Below are 21,513 nucleotides of genomic sequence, written 5' to 3'. Positions count from 1 at the left end.
ACTGGAATCTGCCTTTGACAGCTTTTTTAGATCAAATATGAAATTCAGCAGTCTAACCGACACACAATACAAAACAATAACTACACAACAAACTAACTATAGCCTCCAAACACGCTAAACGTCACTAATGTCTCACATATGAAAACTCTCTCTCTCTTTCTTTCGCTCGCCCGCTTTCCGTCGCGGGTGTCACTCCTAAAAACTTCCCCTTCTCCCTAAACAACCAAATGTCACATGTTGCCTTATCATTTTTTTGATTGGCTGACATGGTAAACTCTAACACCAATAGGGAAGGGGTGTTTTTTCTTTTTCTTTTTTCACTCGCAAGTGGAGAGCGTATGCTAGGCTGTCTGTAGAAAACGCCGTTTTTGTCTAGCATCCCTGTTGAGAATAACCTTTGCAAATAAACAACAGCTAATAACATAAAATCAAAATATTTTATTTGATGTATTGACATAAATGACAGAAGAAAAAGGCCATGTATAGCAGGACTACTCAATTACACACTAAGGTGGGCCAGATTTTCTAACCAAAAAAAAATTTCCCAGGCTCAGACATGCAAAAGTTAAACACGACCATACACTAATTGCAAATTAAACACAGTGATTTTGAATTGTGATGTGATGGTAAAATAAATATTTGTCAGTCTAAACTGGGTTAAATCTACGGGGTTAATGATGGGGAGGAGACGGAGAGAGACTGAGTACAGCTACAGAACCCACTTTCTGAAACGGACCCTGCTCACTAGGGCTGCCACAAACGATTATTTTGATAGTCGACTAGTCACCGATTATTCTTGCGATTAGTCGACTAATCGGATCATGCATCCATTGGACGTAAAACGTACAGATTATTGCAGCAGCATGCATCTGCTCTTATATAACTATCATTAGCTTACAGCTTTAAGTGTTTAGGGTATGTGAAACTAAAAATAAAGACAAGATGATAGTTTATTAAACTTTTAATGAAATTTCAAGTTTGAAGCAAACCAAAAAAATATAACAATAGCATTTTGTGCTCAGTCCTCACAACTATACTTAACATACAACAACTATAACTTTGGGACTATATAGTCAGTATAGCAATCTACACGAGATTATTGTTCATAGCCAGGAAAGTTAGCTTTTCTACATGTTCTGCAGAAAGGCTTGCTCTCTTTTGAGAGCAGATGTTCCCTGCTGTGGAGAAGATCCACTCCGATGGGGTGGAGGTTGCAGGAATGCACAGAAAAGATTTAGCTAGCTTTGATAGTGTGGGGAAACGTCCCTCATTTTCGCTCCACCATTTAAGAGGATCATCCTTTTTAGAAACTGTGGCTTCTTTAAAGTACAGCTGAACTTCACTTCTCACAACTTGGACATCTTGGTCCTCCTTAGATGCTGCTTCCTCATTGTCACCTTGACTGTCTGTGTCAGACTCAAGGTTGTCCAGAGCAGTCTTTTCAATTCTACCTGAACCATTGGCCGTCTGCACTTTTGCATGCTCATGTGTCCCAGCATTTGCTTCTTTGACAGCAAGCACTTCAACAGTCCCCTGCACTCTGATGACATCTTCAGGAGCCAAAAACTTCAACTTTCTGTATCTGGGGTCCAAGGCAGCTGCGAGAATAACAGGGTTTTCTTTGTCTGCTGAGAAAGTGCATATACTCCCCCATCTCTGTTTTATGCCTTTTTCTGCACTGGCAATGAAAGATTTTCCTGAGCTTGTCTCCAGTTGGCTTTGGTGTACAGCCCGTGTCAGCCCTTTGACCACCTGTGGAAGACCTGAAACTGTTGTGTACTGCTGTCCACTAAGGTAAACAGTAGCAGTCTCAAAAGGTGCCAAACCTTGCTTCAGTTCTTCAAGTAGCACCCACTGCTCTGGCTTCAAGTCGAAATAGTGTTTCCCCCTTGGCGTTACCTCGGGATCTGAAAGGGTGGCAGTGAGAGGCCAGCGCTGTTCGAGGAGTCTCTCTATCATGTGGAATGTACTATTCCATCTTGTACTGACATCTTGGATCAGTGTATTTTTCTTCACATTCATTTGCTCCTGTTTCATTTTTAGTCTTGTACTAGCCAGCTCGCTTCTCTTAAAGTGCTCCACTAGCTGCCTAGCAGCACCTAGTGCTCTGCTGATGGTGGTGTCTTTGAGAGCAGTATTGACTATGAGCTGGAGTGTGTGTCCAGCACAGCGGATAGAGGCCCATCCATGTTTTTCTTCAAGCAGTCGCATTGCTGCCACCATATTGGAACCACTGTCATGTACTACTGCTTTTATTTTGGCAGGCAAGATCTCAAACTTTGTTAGCACCTCTTCCATCCATGTCACTATATTGGCACCAGTATGCCTCTCCTCAAGAGGCATGGTATCAAGGATGAAGCTCTTCATCTTCCAATCTTCACTCAGGAAATGGCAAGACACACCAAGGGAGGCCTCTGTTGCACGACTGGTCCAGATATCAGCAGTCAGGGTGAAGAAACCTTTGACACCACCAAGAGTCTGCTTTACCTAAAGATATGAGATGATTTGGAACAATAGTAAGCATTAGGGAAATATATTACAGTATATTTTTTTTCAGTTACATCAAATCCAGTTACGTATGTTAAACAACAAACATTCAACATATCAGTAAAAGACAAAACAAAAAAAAACAAAACAACTTTCCATTACATGCTTTAACCAAGATTAATTTATTGGTTGCTCAGTCAGCAAGCTCTTAATATTATTTCATCATGAAATCTATTAAATTCTAATACAAATTGCTATTTTGTGTTTGTGGTGTGAGAGAGTGGAGAGAAAGAGAGACCAACCTTCTCAAAGGTAGCATCATATTTCTTTTCCATCAATTTGGTGAAGTGGGATCGGCCTGGTAGATAGTTATCATGGTAATCTGGGTTGAACTGCTTGATCATCTCTTTGAAACCTTGATCATCAACCATAGACAGGGGTCTCATGTCCGTCACCAACATGTTTAAGATTGATTCAGTCAGGACATCTGCTTGCCGAGGTGTACACGTTGGTGGCTTGGTGACAAAGTCGTCCACTGAAGACGAACGTATTTTTTTAGCAGTCCTGAAACACAACGTTAACAGCTATTAATATGAGCAATAATAAGTAGTGCTCTCAGCGTTAATCTCGTCAATACGACGTTAATGCGGCAAATCCCCGTTAGCTCGATAACACGGTGCGAGGGCTGCACGGCACTGACTAACGGGGATTTGCCGCGTTAATGCGGTTATGGCGTTAACATCATATTAACGAGATTAACGCTGACAGCACAAATAATTAGCAGCTTGCTGTTTACGATAATGTTAGCAGCTAACTAGCCAATTAGCTTACCGAGGCGACTGTACCACTTCGTCGTTGGATGCCACAACGTGCTTCCTTTTTAGATGCTCGTGCATCGCCGTTGTACTGCCATGGAAGGCAAGTTCCATTTTGCAGATTTTGCATTGGACATTCTTTTCTTTTGTTTGGTCAAAATGCTCCCAGACTTTCGAGTTCTGTTGCCGAGTAGCCATGATAACGGAGACTGCTTCTTCTTCTTCGTCCTTGGCGTTTATCCTTGTACACGCAGTGCTGCCATCTTCTGTTTCAGTCCGTTATTACACTCTTAAATCCTACTTGTATTCCTGCACCTTTCAGGATTTTACGACATTTAAACGATGCGTCGACTATTAAATTAGGCGTCGACGATTTTGATAGTCGACGTAATCGTGACTAGTCGACTAATCGTGGCAGCCCTACTGCTCACCATTCACCGACAATTCTGAGCTAACAAGTTGCATGTTATTCTTGGATGCGCTTGCAGGACCGGATTTAAAATAGCATGACAAACATATCATACCTGTTAAAGCCAAACAGTATCATCAACGTAGCCCGAAGAACATTTGCTAATAAGATGAAGTTAGCTAAGTCAGCTATTTCATCTTAGCAAAAAAAAAAAGAAAAAAAAAAAGCACCACCTACCGTTCTTTATGCAACTTCAAATGTCGGACAAAGTTGGAAGTTGTTCCATCTCCGTCTGTGATTCTCTTCTTGCATGTTTTGCATATTGCATTTCGTTTTTTGTTGACTACTTCGTAGTTTATGTACCCGAAAGAAATTACTCTTGGGAGCATTTTTGGCTCGAGCGTTTTTGTTCTTGTTTTTTTCAAATCTGGTTAATTTGATTGGCTGTGCTACAGCCCACGCTCAAATACATACGGAGTGTGGTAAGAATGAATGAATGAATGAATAAAGTGAATTAATGGTCCGCACTTTTTATATAATATGTATGTTAAATTTTAGATTTGGGTAAAATATCAAGTCTTTTCAAGTAAACAGGTTCAAGTCCAATTCAAGTCCCAAGTCACTGGTGTAAAAGTCCAAGTCAAGTCACAAGTCTTACAACCTTTTTTCAAGTCAAGTCTAAAGTCATAAAATTAATGACTCGAGTCTGACTCGAGTCCAAGTCATGTGACTCGAGTCCACACCTCTGGCATGTATTCAGTATTCTGTAATGGAATACATTTTAAAAGTAACCTTCCCAACACTGGTTGTATACACTGGCCATTGAACCCCTTTTACACCATCTTAGGCTTTACCTTTGACGAAGCAGGAAGTCCAGTAAAATTGTCTGCTTATGCTGATGATGTTACAGTTTTTATAACCAGTCAATGTGATGTTACAACACTCAGAAAGACACTGGACTTGTATGAGCGAGCATCCTCCACAAAGGTTAACTGGTCAAAGTGTGAAGGTTTCATTTTGGGAGGGTGGGTTGATAAAGAGGAGCCAGTGTTACCGGCAGAATTACAGTGGAACAGCGAGGGACTGAAGTGTTTGGGGGTGTTTTTGGGAACTGCTGCTTTTCAAGGGAAGAACTGGGAGGGTGTAGTTGAAAAGATTGCTGCCCGGTTGTCTCGATGGACTTGGGTCCTGCCACAGTTGTCTTACAGGGGAAGGACTTTGGTTGTTAACAACCTGGCCGCTTCTGTACTCTGGCATCGTGCCACTGTTGTTGAACCTCCAGCCTCTGTTCTCAAGGAGATACAAAAACGACTGGTTAATTTCTTTTGGGGAGGGTTTCACTGGATCAGGTCTGCTGTGCTGTCTCTACCTGTGTCAGAGGGGGGTCAGGGTTTGATTGACCTTCGCAGCCGTATCACAGCGTTCCGTCTTCAGACAGCACAGCGTTATCTTTATCAAAGACAACAGCCACCCTGGTTCAAGACTGCATCTACGCTGCTTCACAGGATAAAGGACCTTACATATGACAAGCACCTGTTTCTTCTAGACTTAACTGGCATGGATCTTTTGCAGACCTCTGTTTTTTACCAGTCTGTTTTGACTGCTTGGAAGACTGTTTTTAATGTACAGAGAGACTGTTCTCAATTTTATGGTGATGTTGGTGAGGAGCCTCTGTTTTACAATCCCTTGGTGCCAAGTAGGATGCTCAGCACTGCTAGTGTGCAGAGGTTCCTCGTAAATGCTGGTCTTACCAAGCTGGCGGGCCTGAGGACGGCAGGGCAGTGGAAAACGGCTGCCAAGTTGGCTCAGGAGACTGGGATCAGGTCTCTGCGCTTTCTGGAGAAGCTGGTGGAAGAGGTCATGGGTGTTCTTCCTGGACTCGTCAGGGCTGCGCTGGGGACTCGCTCTGCAGGTGGTCAACCACGTTCAGCTGACTTCCCTTTGCTGTCTGTTTGTGCAGCAGTTGGGGAGCAGGATGAGGAGGGAGGCTCTCTTCTTTCCTTTCGAACACCTGTTCTGGGTGACCTGTCAAGGATTTCGAAGAAGGCTATATATGAGGTGGCTGTAAAGGTGCTGAACAGGGGATTGTTGGCTGGTGTTCTGGAGTCGAGGTGGTCAGGTGTGTTGGCTCCGGGGTCATCTCCGAGGGGCAGCTGGAGGTCACTGTACAAACCTCCCATAGAGAAACGCAGTGCGGATCTCCAGTGGAGAATAGTGCATGGGGCCGTGGCTACAAACAGACACGTGGCACATATGGATCCACGAACAGGGAACCACTGTCTTTTCTGTCTGACTGAGGAAACACTGCAGCACCTGTGGCTTGGCTGTTCCAGGCTAGCTGGCCTTTTTTCATTGCTGCGGCAGTGGCTTGCTGGCCTTGGGAGTGTTTTGGAGGAGGGTCTCTTTATCCTGGGTCAGAGGTACTCTGCAGCGCAGCGTAGGAAGGTTTGCTTGATTAATTTTTTAATAGGCAGTGTTGGTCAAGTTACTTGAAAAAAGTAATCAGTTACTAATTACTGATTACTTCCCCGAAAAAGTAATCCCGTTACTTTACTGATTACTTACTTTCAAAAGTAATTAATTACTTAGTTACTTAGTTACTTTTTAAAAAGACGATTTACAACCTGGATAGGTGATAAAGCGATAGATCTTTCAGCCCAATTCTACTTTTTCTGCATAATCCATCATACAAAATGTAATCAAATGGAAACGTCTCTTTTTAAAACTTTAAACTTTAAATCTTTTAACATTATGCATCAAGCAAAAACTTAATTATATGCAACATTCTCTGACTGGAAGAAATTTGTTTAACATTTAAACCTATTTTCTGCACATTCCAGCACATAAAATAAAATATTTTTTTGTGTTTACACTCACTCTTTCAAATAGATGCAAGTAAAACACAGCAGAAAATAAATAAAATCAAAGACTAGCGGTCCTGTTGCTCTATTTTCACCTGTAAAGCAGGACTGGGGTAGGCGGAGGTTTACCCTGGTGCAGGTGTGCTGCAGCGGTCAGTGGAAGAATCCGCGAGTTTCTCTGTGAGTTTCACATTACAGTCGTAGTGCAATCGCTGCTTGCTTGGAAGTTTAGGGGTTTTTTTCGCTGTAAAAAGAAGTTTTCTTCCCACGCACAACGGACACTAATGTTTTTGTCACTTTTTATGGAATCAAACTCAAAGTAAGGTCAGTACTTCCACGCTTTGAACACTGCATGCTACACTCTCTCCCGCACTTGATATATTATGATCTGCACACAGCTGTTGTCACGAACGTCGCACTCGCTTACGTCACTGTCATGAGACATTCTAGCAAAAAATCACGGTTTTAGTAACGCAGTAACGCAGCGTTCCTACGTGAAAGTAACAGTAATCTAATTACCGTTTTTGCAATAGTAATCCCTTACATTACTCGTTACTTGAAAAAAGTAATCAGATTACAGTAACGCGTTACAAGTAATGCGTTACTGCCCATCTCTGTTAATAGGTCAGGCGAAGATGAGTATATGGCTCACAAGGAGGAACAAAATGAAGGGAACAGGATCTGTTAATTTAGAATTTATGTTTAAAGGGTTAGTGGGTGCACGGTTGAAAGTAGAGTTTGTTTATTACAAGATGGTGTCCAACATTGAAGAGTTTGTCTCTATTTGGGGCATTAATGGAGTTTTGTGCAAAATAACTGATGATAATTTAGTTTTGAATTTTTGAAGAGAGCCAAATGGAGTGTTTTCTGGTTTTGTTTTGTTTTCTGTGTTTATTGTATTTGGGTGGGGTTGATGGTGGGAGGGGAGGGTTGTTCATATGTTGATTTGGCATTCATTTTCAGTTATGGTTGTGAGTTGAAATATTGATGTAATAAAGGTGTGTTAAAGGTCTCCTCTCCTCTCCTCTCCCTTAGCTTCCCTGCTTAGCCTCTTGTGTCCTTGTCTAGTCTCGTGTTTTTTGTATTACTTTTCCCTGGAACACTCTCTCACAGTCTGTTCTCTAAAACCTAAAAGAGGAATTATGGATTTGATCAACTGGTCCCTGAATGCAATTGACACCTTTTTCTTAACGAGAAGTCTGGGCTTGGGTGAGCCTGAGTGCTGAAGATATCTACCTATTTGGAACCATGATAACAGGGTTCTTGCTGATCGGAGCTGGCTTGGCCCTGGCTTATCGAAGAATTAAGAAAGCTTAATTGGCTGTTCAAACTCCCACAAGGCTGCCCGCTGGGATTGAAACGATGGGACGAGGCGTGAGTTCTCAAAATGGGCTCATTGAGTGCAGCACGGATAAGATCTTGGATAAGCTTACGGCTGCCGTGAATACTCAGAAGAAGACCTCTGAGCGCGAATTGATCACATCTTGGAGAAGCTCACTGTGGTCGTGAGTTCTCAGAACTTGCTCTTTGACCACAAGAATGACAACATCATGGATCGTAATTCTGATAACACCATGGAGAAGCTCACAGCTCTCCAACGGGAGATTGAGAGACCACTGTTGGACTGTTAGAACAGCTTTCAAATTCATATGAGTTGTTCGCACTAAAGTAAAATCTAGGGCTGGGTATCATCACTAATTTCTAGAATCGATTCGTTTCCGATTCACAAGGTCCCGAATCTATTTGATCCACGATTCGATTCAATTCGATTCGATTAGATCCGATTCAATTTGAATCTGGGAAATTTTGACATTCAGAAATATTATAATTCAGATCAGTACATTTACATATTTTTGTATCTATAAAAAGGAAGCTGACACTCGCAAGTCTTTATCAAAGGTGTGAGCGTCACATCAGATGCCTTTGTGTCAAAGTAGCTGAAGATAAAACACAGAAAAACATGAAGGCGATTTTCCTGGCCTGAGATTTTATAAAAATATTCTGCAGTACATCAAAAACGAAAGAAAACCATTAATCAACATATGAACGTTACCTCTGACGTTACAGCGGTTTTATTAGAGACACGGCTGAGCGTTTTGCATTTTGCATAATTTTAAAAAGTTTAAATTTGTTCAGTATTGAACAGCAGAAATTAGGTTTTCTTTTCGGAAGTATGTAAAACAAAAAAAAAAAACAGCGTCCGACAGCGCTGTAAACAACGGTAGACTTGAGCGTAACAAGCAAGCGAATAATGCAGAAAACAGATTTTTAGACGGGAAACTGTTCTTGAAGTATGAGAGAGAGAGAGAGCTGTGCATGAAGTGTGATTTTTATCATGGTGGAAGCAAAACAGTAAAAGTCAGAGTGAATTCATGACGATGTTTATGTGAAGCGTAGTTTGGATCTTCTTTTGCTGCTGGTTTGGTCAATATTGTTTGGAGAGAGATAAAACTAACAGCTTTAGAATCAGCGCAAAAAGGGCGTGAACACAAAGCGCGGATCCGCGAAACATCAGAATCAGCGAGCTGTCGGCTTTCAGCCCCGACCATGTCCGTGCCGTCGGGTGAGAAAGGCGACATCTCACTGATTCTGATCCGCGGGTCCGCGCTTTGTGTTTACGTCTTTGTGCAGAATCCATGTACCTGCTGTCATTTACTGTCTTAGCTGTTTGGTGGTTGTTGAAATTTTGTGAGGTTTCACCTGAGATTCTGGCGTTTCGGGCAAAATAAATTTATATTAAAAAATCGATTCAGGATTTTAATGAATCGATTTCACGTTATCCAAGCCAGAATCGATTTTAATCAATGAATCGATTATTAAAACCCACCCCTAGTAAAAACCACCATCACTTCATGCGGAGACCCCTTCGGCACCAGCTGCGGTCTCAAGGCTGGAGCTGAACAACAACACCCTGATAACGACTGTGTTGAGACTGTTCTTCCTATTCTATGCAAGGCCACCTGGGTTGGCTGGAAGACTGTTTACTTAGCCTGGCAGGGTGAACGACACTGTCTCAGCTGAACTCTGAACACACACACACACACGCACACAGACATATATACACATGCAGATGTACACTCATCCCCCCCTCCCCCATCCAAAAGCATTCGACGCTTATTCCCTTCCGATGCTGACGGTGGATCATGGAGACCAGCGCATAGGCTGCAGGCCCGGATGTACGGTCTACATTGGCTGTCTCTCACCCTTTACCCATCCCTGTTGCTTGTCATGTGTTTCTTTGGTGTATTAAGAGTTTTTTTTCATGTGCTATGTGCAGAGGTGTTTTTTTCTGTTCTCAGACTGATCTCCCTGTTGGTGCTCAGTCTGGGGGGAGTTATTTTTTTCTCCTTATCTTTCCTCATGTATTGCTTTTTCCATGTTATACCTCTCTGACCTGTCTTCCCCATGTGATGTTTTTGTGTAATGTATATATGGTCAGAAGGCAGCCTTAACCCAATTTCCCTCGGGATGAATTAAGTATGATCAATCAATCAATCTCACCCCAACCGGTCGCAGCAGATGGCCCCGCCCCTCCCTGAGCCTGGTTCTGCCGAAGGTTTCTTCCTGTTAAAAGGGAGTTTTTCCTTCCCACTGTCGCCAAAGTGCTTGCTCATAGGGGGTCATATGATTGTTGGGTTTTTCTCTGTCTGTATTATTGTACGATCTACTGTACAATATAAAGCGCCTTGAGGCGACTGCTGTTGTGATGCAATTTAAATGCCAATATAACTTACTCGAATTCAGTTTCTGATGGCACAAAGTTCTGCCCAAATGACTGTGATTTGGTTTGTGTGACAAACCCACAGCATGCAGTGAATTTTTGTTTCTGTGTCCTCAGTTTCCCAGCATGCCCTGGCTGTGGTGGTGGAGGTGAATGAAGGGGAACGATCTGTCCTGCTGCCCTGGCAGTTCTCAGGTATTATACCTGAGTACCCTGCAGTGATTTGGACTCGGAGTGATCTTCATCCCAAATCTGTCCACCTACAGCGAGAAGGAAGAGATGATTTTGGAGGGCAAAACCAGCGTTATAGTGGGCGCACATCAATGAGGCCTGATGCTCTGGACACTGGAGACTTCAGCCTCACTCTGAATAAACCACAACTGACTGACAGCGGCAGCTACACCTGCTCCATCAGTGATGGGAGAGAAGAACAGTCACTTACAGTTATACAGCTGCAGGTCAAAGGTCAACAACAAACCCAGAATGCATACACAGTAAAACCTGACGTTCAATAGGCTTCACAGAAGAATTTGAATGGTGATTTGAAATTGTAGATACTGGTATGAAAATAGTGTTTTTAGTGCTAGAAATAGTTGAGTCATTTAAAAGTTTCATTCAGTTAGTAGATGTGAAAAAGAGTCTCAGGGTGGGATCCATCGCCTTTGGATATGTCCATGTAAGTATCAAAGAGCAATGGAGATGACAGTGGAGGTGGGAATTAATGAAGCACAAAGACTTTATTACCGTACTTAAGTAAAACTTTTTGATATCTTTACTTTGAGTATTTACTTTCTGATCATTTTTTAATTTAGTTTAGGTATCTTGGGGTCTTGTTCAGTAGTCAGGGGAGGGAGAGATCGACAGACGGATTACTGCTGTGGTTGCAACGATTTGGATGCTGTACCTGTCCAACATGATGAAGAGAGAGCTGAGCACAAAAACAAAGCTCTTGAATTACTGGTCAATTGTCATCCCTACCCTCACCTATGGTCATGAGCTGTGGGTAGTGACCGAAAGAACAAGATTGCAGATACAAGTGGCAGAAATGGGATTCCTCCAAAGGGTGAGGAGTTCGTCCAGCCAGGAGAGGCTCAGAGTAGAGCTATTTGGGTTATTCTCTGGACAGAGAAAGAGGACAAGGAGACTGAGTGGTGGAATGGGATAGTTAGAGGGATGAGGAAAGTAGACAGGCATGCTGGGAGGGTACGGGTAGAACCAAGAGAGGTATGCCAAAGACTTTTAGTGAGTTTACTGTCAGGCTGAACACAATTGAAGGAGAAAAGTACTTTATCGACTGGCAGAGAGCTCAAATGATATACAGTCTGTTTGGGTAATTAAGGATATAGATGGGAATGTACTGATGGATTGAAAAGATGGAAGCAATACTTGCTCCATCATGCTCCAGTTACCACCACTATTATACTGCACTGTTTTTTGTAGTTGATAATGTGTTTCTTGTCCTCATAGACGACCAAGAGGAGGTGACAACATGGAAAACGTCAGACTTCATCATCCTACCCTGCAAAACAAATCTTGTGCTGCCTGAGGACACCACAGTGGAGTGGACTCATGCTGACCTAGTGGTTTATGTCTATTCAAAGAGAAGTGACCACCTTAAGAAACAGGATGGCCTTTACAGAGACCGAACGAAGATGAACGAAGACCTGTTGAGAACTGGAGACCTCAGTCTGACCCTGAAATACCCCACAGAGAGGGACAGTGGAGGATACATCTGCACCATCTACAGGAACAAAGACATCCTGAGACAGAAAGTAGTGCTGCAGGTCAAAGGTCAGAGATGTAGATGCAGGTCAGATGTTAATGTTGTAGATTTAGGTCAGAGTTCAGCGTTTATGTTGTTATATTTTATATTTTTCCACAGAACCATTTCCATCCTGGGCCACAGCTCTCCTGGTTCTCTTGGGCCTCCTGGTTCTTCTTGTGGTTTCTGGAGGTCTCATATATTATTTCCGGCACTATTTCATGTCAGGTGAGTGTCTCCTACTACACTACCCATAATGCCGATGGTTAGCAGGTGTCCTCTGGTGGCTGCTTGACTGTGGCTCACACAAACTTGTTCCAGAAGCTGAAAGAGTTGAGAGTTACAAACAGCTGATACAGAGAGCTGAAGAGAAACTTCCAGGTTTGTTCCTGTCAGTCAGAAAACCTCCTTCAGACTCAGTCATTGATCAGTGAAACAGCTCCACAACATGACTTTACTAAACAGTGTGTGTGCTTCACTGCATTGATCTGACACAGAGGCTGCATGTGGACAAGCTGTTCTTCTTCTGTGGTGGTAAACAGCAGGCTGACATGGAAACATGTGCTGACAGTAAATGTTGCAGCAGCTTCAGTAAATGTTCCTCCTTGAGTTGTGCTCAGTCATGTGATGCAGAGCTTCAGATGTTCAGAGCAGACACATGAGATCTTCATGGTTTCTGTGCTGATGTGTGTGAGACATGGCCGACTGTGGAGGCTCAGTCTGTCTGTTCTTCTGCTCTTCATCCAACATGTCTGCAGCACTTTACAGGACGCTGCAGACTAGTTACCAAAGAACGAGTCAGGAACACATCAGGAACAAACTGAGACACAATCTGACTGAGACTAGAAGACAAGGAGGGGACAGGGAGGTCATGTGACCATCACAGCTGCTGCTGATGTCATCATGTTGTGCTTTGTTGTCCTCTCAGGTTACCAGATTAAGGTGGATTCAGGGGTGGAGTCTGTCATGCTGCCCTGCAAAGCCAGAGTTCACCTGCCTGAAGATGGTAAAGTGGAGTGGACGGATAAAAATGGAAAGGTCCACGTGTATGAGAACGGCTCTGACAAACCTGAATACCAGCACCCAGATTTTAAAGCCAGAACCAAGATAAAGAAAAATCTGCTGAAGTTTGGAGACTTCAGTCTGACCCTGAAATACCCCACAATCACAAACACCTACACCTGCACCGTCTACAGCAGGGAGAGAAACATCCTGATGGAGAAAAAAGTGGAGCTGAAAGTCAGAGGTTAGTGCTGTAGATACAGGTCAAAGATCAGAAGTCAGTAAATGGTAAACAGACTGGTCCTTATACAGTCCTTTTCACAATAACTAGAAGATGATTTCTAGCAGAACTGTGAAAATCTCCACATCCTTTCTCCATGTTATCATCCAAAGCTGTGTGAAGTTTCAGAGCTCTGCAGCTAACAGAGACTTTCAGATTGTAACGTCGTCTTCAGAAGGAAAAGATTAAGAAAAAAACAAAACAAGTAAAACTGAACATTTCCAATAAAGGAAACAAAAAGGTGGAATAAACTGATGTCTTGGTCAATTCGTTAAATCTTTTGGATTTTTAGACAACAACATTCTTTTAGGTTATTTACCATATTTTATCAGTACCGCTCCACAGTGGTGAAGAGAGAGTTGAGTGAAGCTCTCAAATTACGAGTCGACCTGGAAACAAGTTGTTCCCTGGCTGGAGGAGGTGGCCAGGGTGAGGGAGGTCTGGGCTTCTCTGCTTAGGCTGCTGCCCCTGCAACCCCACCCCAAATAAGCTGAAGAAGATGGAAGGATGAAAAGATGTGATCATTCTGTATATTTCAGATAAAATAAAGTTAAATGGTAAATATTATTTCATTTCACTGCTTTTCATGTAAGACACGGTATGCCTCAGCTGTTCCAGGTAGATCCAATGATGTGTCTAACTTTCTGATAACTTTCATGGGAATTGAAAGTTGCCCGTCCTGATGATGCAGGCTGACAGAGAATGACGTCCCTTGGGAAACAAGTTCAGAGTTTCCTGCAGTAAACATCCTGACTTTCTTTTTAAAGACAGCAAATAGTGATGTTACCTCTAACACAGAGGCTTTGAACTACACTTTATTTATTGTTGTGAAACTGTGGGCGGAGTTTGCTTCAGTTGAAATCACTGATTATGTTTGAAGAGCTTCAGTGCTTCAGGTGGAGCTTTGAAACGTTGGCGTAAAACTATTAAAGGTGACTGAAACATAGTTTATCATCTTGAGCCATGTGCACCATGTGTGTAGTGAATGAAGCTGTGGATAGTGAATCAGTTTTTGAGCCAGTGCCTCGTTTTGTCACTAATATCAAATAAAGGTTTGACTCTGGACACATCAGCTCTGCTGCTGATTGGACAGATAAATACAACACAGTAGAGTAATGGGACATATTTCAGACTCCAAAACAAACATCACTAAAAGTATTTCACTTCATCCGGTCAAAGAAAATGTACTCACTGCTGCTGCTGATGACTGTACAGCTCATGTTGTGCTTTGTTGTACTCCCAGTCCCCCAGGTGGAGGTGGAATCAGGAGAGTCTGTCCAGCTGCCCTTCATAATCTCTTCAAAACTTCCCCTGCTTGACATAGCAACCATTGAGTGGACAAACACATACAACACGAAGGTCCACGTGTATCAGAAGAGCTCTGACCATACTGGAGCACAGGACAAGATCTACACAGAAAGAACGAAGATGAATGAAGACCCGCTGAAAACTGGAGACCTCAGTCTGACCCTGAAATACCCCACAGATGGAAACACGGGTATCTACACCTGCACCGTCTACGACAGCGAGAGAAACATCCTGCTGAAGAGAAAGGTGGAGCTGAGAGTCAAAGGTCAGTGCTGTAGATACAGGTCAAAGGTCAAAGTTCAGAAAATGATTAAAAAAACGAAAATAAATAAAAACAAAAGTGAGCCAACAGATGCCAGCCAACTAACCAAAACTTCTCACAAAAATAAACCACAGTGGTTTCTACAAGTCAAACAAGCTAAATAAATGAACATGCTGGTGACCATACACAGAAGCTAATCATGCTAAACATGCTGCTTTAAGACCATTTTGCCTCAAAGATCATCAAATGTTCAGCAACAAAACAAGAGAAAAGACTTCAAGTGAAAGTGTTGTATACTTTTTTTTTTTTTTAATTGGACAATAATTGGACAATCGTACGCCTCAACTTACTCTTGGAATTGAGTGGGACCTCATGAGCATACATGAAAAAAAACACATCCAAAACACAAGCTGGTACTGCTTATATCATTTATCGTATAAAGCAGGGTGTCATGAACTCGCTGTGTGCAGACAGGAATTGGACCAAAACGCAAACTCACGGAAATGAAGCTTAACCTCAAAATGCAGCTTTATTTTCTGAACCGAGGAAAAGGCGATACAAAACTAAACTAAACTAAACTTGGAAATTCTAATGAAACTGACTTGCAAAGAAACACACAGAGGGGCACACGGCCATGAAGGAGGACGCGACACGGAACCGAGGGAGACGCTGACATAAATGCACAGGAAGATAACGAGGTCTTTGGTCTTTGTCCGGTAACTGTTCATAGATGTTACCTGATCACGGATTAATCTCTGCCACAGTGTTGCTGACAGAGCCATGTTTGGTGAACAGGATCTTCTTTTCATGACACTGAACATCAGAAACGTGCAATCCTTCATAAACTGCCCCCGGTTAATGGTTTTCCTGACTCTGAAATTAGTTAACTATGTAGGTTCCTTCAACTGTAGCAAACTGGTACAAAGCCATTGCAGGGTGGGGGGTTATGACTAAAAAAGCAACAACAACAAAAAAAGAATGCTTGGACACTGCTAGCATAATGGACGGGGGGGGGGGTTATTGTTTTTTTTGACGGGGCTTCCACACAAATGCAAAGCAGAGATCGAAGCATCGCTCGCAAGCCAAAAACTAGAACAGCAGCTGTTGTGACAGGGTAGGTCTCCATGACAGAATTAGTTTCCCCTCTTGCCCTAACTATGTGTAGCCGGTCTGGCCTTAAACTCTGATTGCGGTTAGTTCTCTGCGTTGTGTTGTGCAAATGACCAGAGCTCTCACTTTGCCAGCTGGGGCGGATTTATTCTCGTTTGGCAAAAGTCACGTGACCAGTGACGTCCGAAGCTTCATTACGCACGTAACTGCTTCGGTACCTGATTCAAATGGAAGGAAGTGAATCATTTGCGCGATTTGTGGAGTGTTTTGATGGTGACAGATAGCGAACCACTGATCATTCTACTGAGAGATTTGGTTCTGTTGTGTGGGAGTATTTTGAGTTGATTCTGGTCGGTGAGTTTTCCAGCTTTGTGTTCTGGCTGTTTGCTTTTGTTTTGTGCGTGTTTATTTCATCTGAAAACGGGAAAAACTTAAAATGTCAAAAATCTGCTTTTCATAATATAAATATCATTAAATAACTTTAGAAAAACTTCCATTTGACTCGTAACATTTAATGTTATAAAAAGATATATTTTCTTTAAAAAAAATAATCTTAAAATGTTAGTCTACAAAATGTGCAGCAATTTAATTTATTTATTCTCTTTAGCTGATAGTTTGTGGAGCCATAACTGCATCTCTACCAGTTTTTCTGCACTCCAGCCTCTTCTGTGCCATGTGAAGGGATTTTCCTTAAGGCAGGAGACATTATCTCCACGAAAAGGAACAGATTCGGCCATCGGAACAAATTCTCTTCTTGAATAAAAATGAAAAAGGGTTTCCTTAAATGCATCATGTTTTTAATTTGCAAGTTCATAAGCATTTCCCTTTCCATTTCACAATCAATTCTGCCCCCAGTTCAAAAATATGTATAGGAAAATTTCCCTAATATAATATTATTTATAAATATACCCGTCTCGCGATTAACTGCATAAGTACATGGGGGCAGGACCTCACAGCAGAAGCATACTACATAATGTGCATTATTATATGTATGTTATATGTAACATGGTATTTTTCAATGATTGTATTTACCAACATCAAGAAGTCACAAGCAAAGAAAGACCAAACCATGGAGCATGTTTAAACAAGGAAGGTTTACTGGTCAAAATTATTTATTAAACAAATAAACTACATTTTAAAATACGCGTTCAAAGCAACACAACAGCAGCCCAATATGAGACTGAGTTCCACTCTGTAGAGTGGGCAATCATTATGAAGCAGTTGGTTTTATTTTGTGGATTCAAGCTGCTCTTCATACTTTTGGCCACCAGATGTCACCAGAGAGGACTGTGTTGAAAAGCTTCGAGTAATGAACCGTTTTTCAATACAAGCTTCAGCGCTTCAGAAAGCTTCATTTGGCCATCACTACATCTAACAGATCTGTGAGACAAAATGCACAAAGAGAACAAGCAGTGTTTGAATTACTTTTAGTTACTTTAACTGAGAACACTAGCGTACGCTCACCTCTCCTCAGCGGGGCCTCTAGGCGACTGAGGAAAATAGCAGGCAGCTACAGGAAGTGACTTCGTGGGATGTCAAAGGTCACACAAACAAAATAAAAGCTCCCAAAATATAAATACAGAAAATAAACATATATAAATAAACACATATACATAACCAATACTGACCAAACAAAATAACACTGCAGGATGGATCTTTGGTGAAATATAAATTATTTTTCAATACACCCGTTACATCTGCACTTACCTGCTGCTCTCTGGCAGGTAGCTCCATGCCGTCCTGGTTTTAAATGCACCTTAGAACACACATATGAGCGGGCGGAGGGAGGTTTGGAGTCTTCCTACCCCACTGTCTCTGTTGCCCGTCGGGGCGGGGAGACTAGGAGGAGGAGTTGGCCATCCGACTGGGGTCTGGAATGTGGGGCCTCCCTGCTGCTGCGGAGTCGGGGCAGTCTGCTTTTCTCCACCCCAAGGAAAAGGGTAACACCACCTGGGTCTGGGTGCAGTTTCCCCCTCCAGGGGCAAGGGTACCTAGACCCGGTTCTTAGAGTACACTTGGGGAGTGTGATTGTGTGTACAGTGTCTCTTTATGTCTGTCTCCACGTTGGTTGAGTGTTGAGTCATTGCTTATGAGAGCATGAGGGTGGGAATAGATGTTTGTATCTGTGTGTGCCTGTATGTCTGTGTCTATATGTCAGGTTGGGTATCAGACGCCACCTCTCTGGGGACATCTCAGGCCTTCCAAGGTTTGGAGGCCTATCTCCCCCCACCACTCCCCCTGCCAGTGGCAGACACCCTCAGACATCAGTGCGTTGGTGGTTCTTTGTGTCCGGGGATGGGCGTCCAGGTACGCACAAAACAAAGGTCAATCAAATGAACTAATACAGCAAGGCCGGATGGTCCAATTGGTAAAGTAAATCCGTTTGGCATCAAAGAGAGAAACAGTATCCAACAGTTGTTTATGTTTTTAAACCCATTTTGCACAGAGAGGGATTTTTTGAAAAATGTATTGATGGCAGTGTTGAATATTCTTACACAGTGGAAAAAAATGCATATGTAAAATAATTACACATAAAGATGCTTTTTGTTCTTATATTTAAAAGAGGTAGTGGTTTATTTTATTGCAGCCTGTAATTTATTGCAGTTAACTTTTATTTGTTTAATTGTTTACAAAAGGTTTCAGGTGTGGAATAAACTGTAATGGAATTTTGAAAACAAAATATAGGTTTGTGTGGTTGGAGGATGTGTTTGTGCGGGGGGCGAAGATTTTCTTGTAAAACAAAGGGGGGCTTAGCAAAAAAAGTTTGGGAACCACTGTTCATATCAGTGAGTTGAACCAAGTGGATGTTACATCTGTGAAGGTTCTCACTCATTGTAGTCTAAAGAGCTTGGAAAGAAAAGTGTGTGGACTTCTTTAAGTTTCCTTGAAGAAAATTCTTCAGTTCCAGGGTCAAATGGTGGAGAGTCCAAGATTTAAGCTCTGTGTGATTGTCCCACCGAGAGGGACAAAGGACCCCCTGATGACCCTCTACCTAATCACATGAGCCAAGGCGTGAAAATGGGTGTAGGTCACAATCAGCCAGGGTTTCGGGTGAGCTCATTGTGAAACCTGGCCCCACCCTATCATGTGATTTCCTGAGGTCAGATGGCCCAGGATGTGAGTGGGCGTTAAGGCGTCTGGGAAGGGATCTCAAAACTGGATTATAGATGGCAGACAGTTGGTGTCGTAAACCACCGCCTCTGTTCAAAGATGGTCGCTCACAGTGGACGTAGATGGCTTCTTTCACTCCTCTTTCAAACCATCTGTCCTCTCTGTCCAAAATGTGAACATTGGCATCCTCGAAAGAGTGACCTTTGACCTTTAGATGCAGATGGACTGCTGAGTCTTGTCCCGTGGAGGTGGCTCTTCTATGTTGTGCCATGCGCTTGTGAAGTGGCTGTTTGGTCTCTCCAATGTAGAGGTCTGGGCATTCCTCGCTGCACTGTACAGCATACACCACGTTGTTAAGTTTGTGTTTAGGAGTTTTGTCTTTGGGATGAACCAGTTTGTGTTGCTGGGTCTGAAGTACACTGGGATGTCGTGCTTGGAGAAAACTCTCCTGAGTTTCTCTGTTAAACCTGCTACATAGGGGATGACAGTATTGCTTCATTTGTCTTTCTGATCCTCCATAGTTGGTGTCTGACCTTCTTTTCTGTGCATCTTTGCTGACTTGATGAAAGCCTAATTAGGATAACCTAATTATCTTAATTAGTAGCATTAATGGATGTTAGGAATGAAAGATCCTGACAGAAGACACAGAAGCCACTTTAATTCCACAGCAGACAGCAGCTCCACACTGACAGCAGACATTACTGTGAAGCAGCACATGGACAGAAACCTCACAGCACCATCAGAATCTGATCGTCTCCACAAGCTTAAAGAGCTGCTAGATCTCTGTCCTGTTTCCTTCTGCTCTGATCAGCCTCTGTCCTTCAGCCTTATCTACAACTCTGAACACCTGCAGCTGCTGTCTATGAAGGTAATGTTGTTTGTTGTCCTCTCAGACTGTCTGGTGGAGGTAAAGGAGGGGGAGGAGTCTGTCCAGCTGCCCTTCAAAACCACAGGAAACCTGCCCGTAGATGCCACAGTAGAGTGGGAATACTGTGAACCTGAATGCAGGAAGGTCCACGTGTATGAGAACAGCTCTGACCAGCCTGGCAAACAGGACGAGGTTTACAGAGGCCGAACATCAATGAATGAAGACCCTCTAAAGACTGGAGACCTCAGTCTGACCCTGAAACACCCCACAGAGAGAGACAGTGGGAGATACAGATGTGAAGTCAAGTCTGGATGTAAACTTCTCAGAAGGAAAATGCTGTTTCTCAAAGGTTAGTTGGTTCATTTGGTGTGTGTGTGTGTGTGTGTGTGTGTGTGTGTGTGTGTGTGTGTCTGACTGTCTTGTCTCCTCTGCAGGGAGAGTTCAGGTCCAGGATCAAACAGGGGACATCAGGAACAGAAGCAGCTCCATTGATCCGACTCCTCTGATGGCTGATCAATCAGTTTGATCTGTGTGTTTGGTCAAGAGTGACTTTACTGTGGAGAGTGTTGATCAATCAGATGATGCAAAAGAGTATAGTTACAGTTCAAGTACAAAATGGGACAGTTTTCACAATGACATCTTTTTTTGTCTATATAGTGATTACACAACAACTTTACATTTTCAGAGGTCTTTATTTTTCGTCACACAGAAAACTGTGAACATTTTCATATTTACTAAATGCTTCCCAGAGGGACGGCTTTACTACACACTGTGAATGTTCTCCAGCAGTGATGGTGAGGAGCGTTTCCCTGAGGAGTACCTGCTGTCTCAGGAACAGGACACGTGTGACCTGTTAAAGTAGCTGTTCATGTGTTTATTATCCATCTCACTTCCACTTTGTTAGTCGGCCTCTTTATCACCAACTTTTTACCACACAGTTGGCTGAGTCCACCATCAGGAACAGTCCCACTGGTATTTCTCCAGAAATAGTCTATAGTGTAGTTAATATTATGTTTAAATTAACTAAGTAATTATTTAATTAACCACACACTCGCTGTGGAAACAATTAGCTCAGCATTAATGCTTCCTGACATTCATCAGGTTTACTTCATTTAATTGTGAAAATGTCTTTATTGACTGTTTAAATATATTTCTGTGAATCCGAGTTATTAATGAAGTAATGTCTCATTTAGAAATGACTTTTTAAAATTAGTCTTAGAATTTAGAATTTGCTAAAATAACTTAATTAACTTAATAACTGAGCTGAATAAATTCACTGCACGGCCATATTATATATCCATTAACCCATTAGCCCCCTCTGTCGTGGCCCAGGCAGCGTCCAGCCTTCATCCTTTTCTGTCTGTCCCTAGGGAGGAGGAAGAGGATGATGATGATGATGACGAGAAGGAGCTACTTGAATTTCCCAGTTTGTAATAAATATCTGTAAACTTGTGACGGCTATCTGTGTGTGTGCGTATGATTCATGACCTCAGTTTGCTTTTTAAATACAGGCCTCA

At 42.6% G+C, this 21,513-nt stretch overlaps 2 protein-coding genes across 2 annotated transcripts; one reads left to right on the top strand and one right to left on the bottom strand.

Annotated features, from left to right (window-relative positions):
• Nucleotides 1-1,086: 1,086 nt before the first annotated feature.
• On the bottom strand, nucleotides 1,087-3,489 carry LOC109196948 (zinc finger BED domain-containing protein 1-like). Its single transcript, XM_019351613.2, has 3 exons — nucleotides 3,319-3,489; nucleotides 2,790-3,051; nucleotides 1,087-2,487 (listed from the first exon to the last, which is right to left on the bottom strand). Exons 1-3 carry the CDS (start codon nucleotides 3,414-3,416, stop codon nucleotides 1,087-1,089), a joined length of 1,761 nt encoding a protein of 586 aa, XP_019207158.1. The 5' UTR covers nucleotides 3,417-3,489.
• Nucleotides 3,490-5,412: 1,923 nt separating this feature from the next.
• On the top strand, nucleotides 5,413-21,451 carry LOC109201470 (uncharacterized). Its single transcript, XM_019357162.2, has 8 exons — nucleotides 5,413-5,830; nucleotides 11,761-11,959; nucleotides 12,041-12,084; nucleotides 12,176-12,283; nucleotides 12,984-13,301; nucleotides 14,581-14,910; nucleotides 20,022-20,345; nucleotides 20,431-21,451. Exons 1-8 carry the CDS (start codon nucleotides 5,413-5,415, stop codon nucleotides 20,520-20,522), a joined length of 1,833 nt encoding a protein of 610 aa, XP_019212707.2. The 3' UTR covers nucleotides 20,523-21,451.
• The last annotated feature ends 62 nt before the right edge of the window (nucleotides 21,452-21,513 follow it).

This window comes from Oreochromis niloticus, linkage group LG3 (genome assembly GCF_001858045.2).
Source record: "Oreochromis niloticus isolate F11D_XX linkage group LG3, O_niloticus_UMD_NMBU, whole genome shotgun sequence".
In the NCBI taxonomy this organism is placed as follows: domain Eukaryota; kingdom Metazoa; phylum Chordata; class Actinopteri; order Cichliformes; family Cichlidae; genus Oreochromis; species Oreochromis niloticus.
Note: the sequence above shows the minus strand (reverse complement) of the source record. Positions and strands in the feature narration are given on the sequence as shown.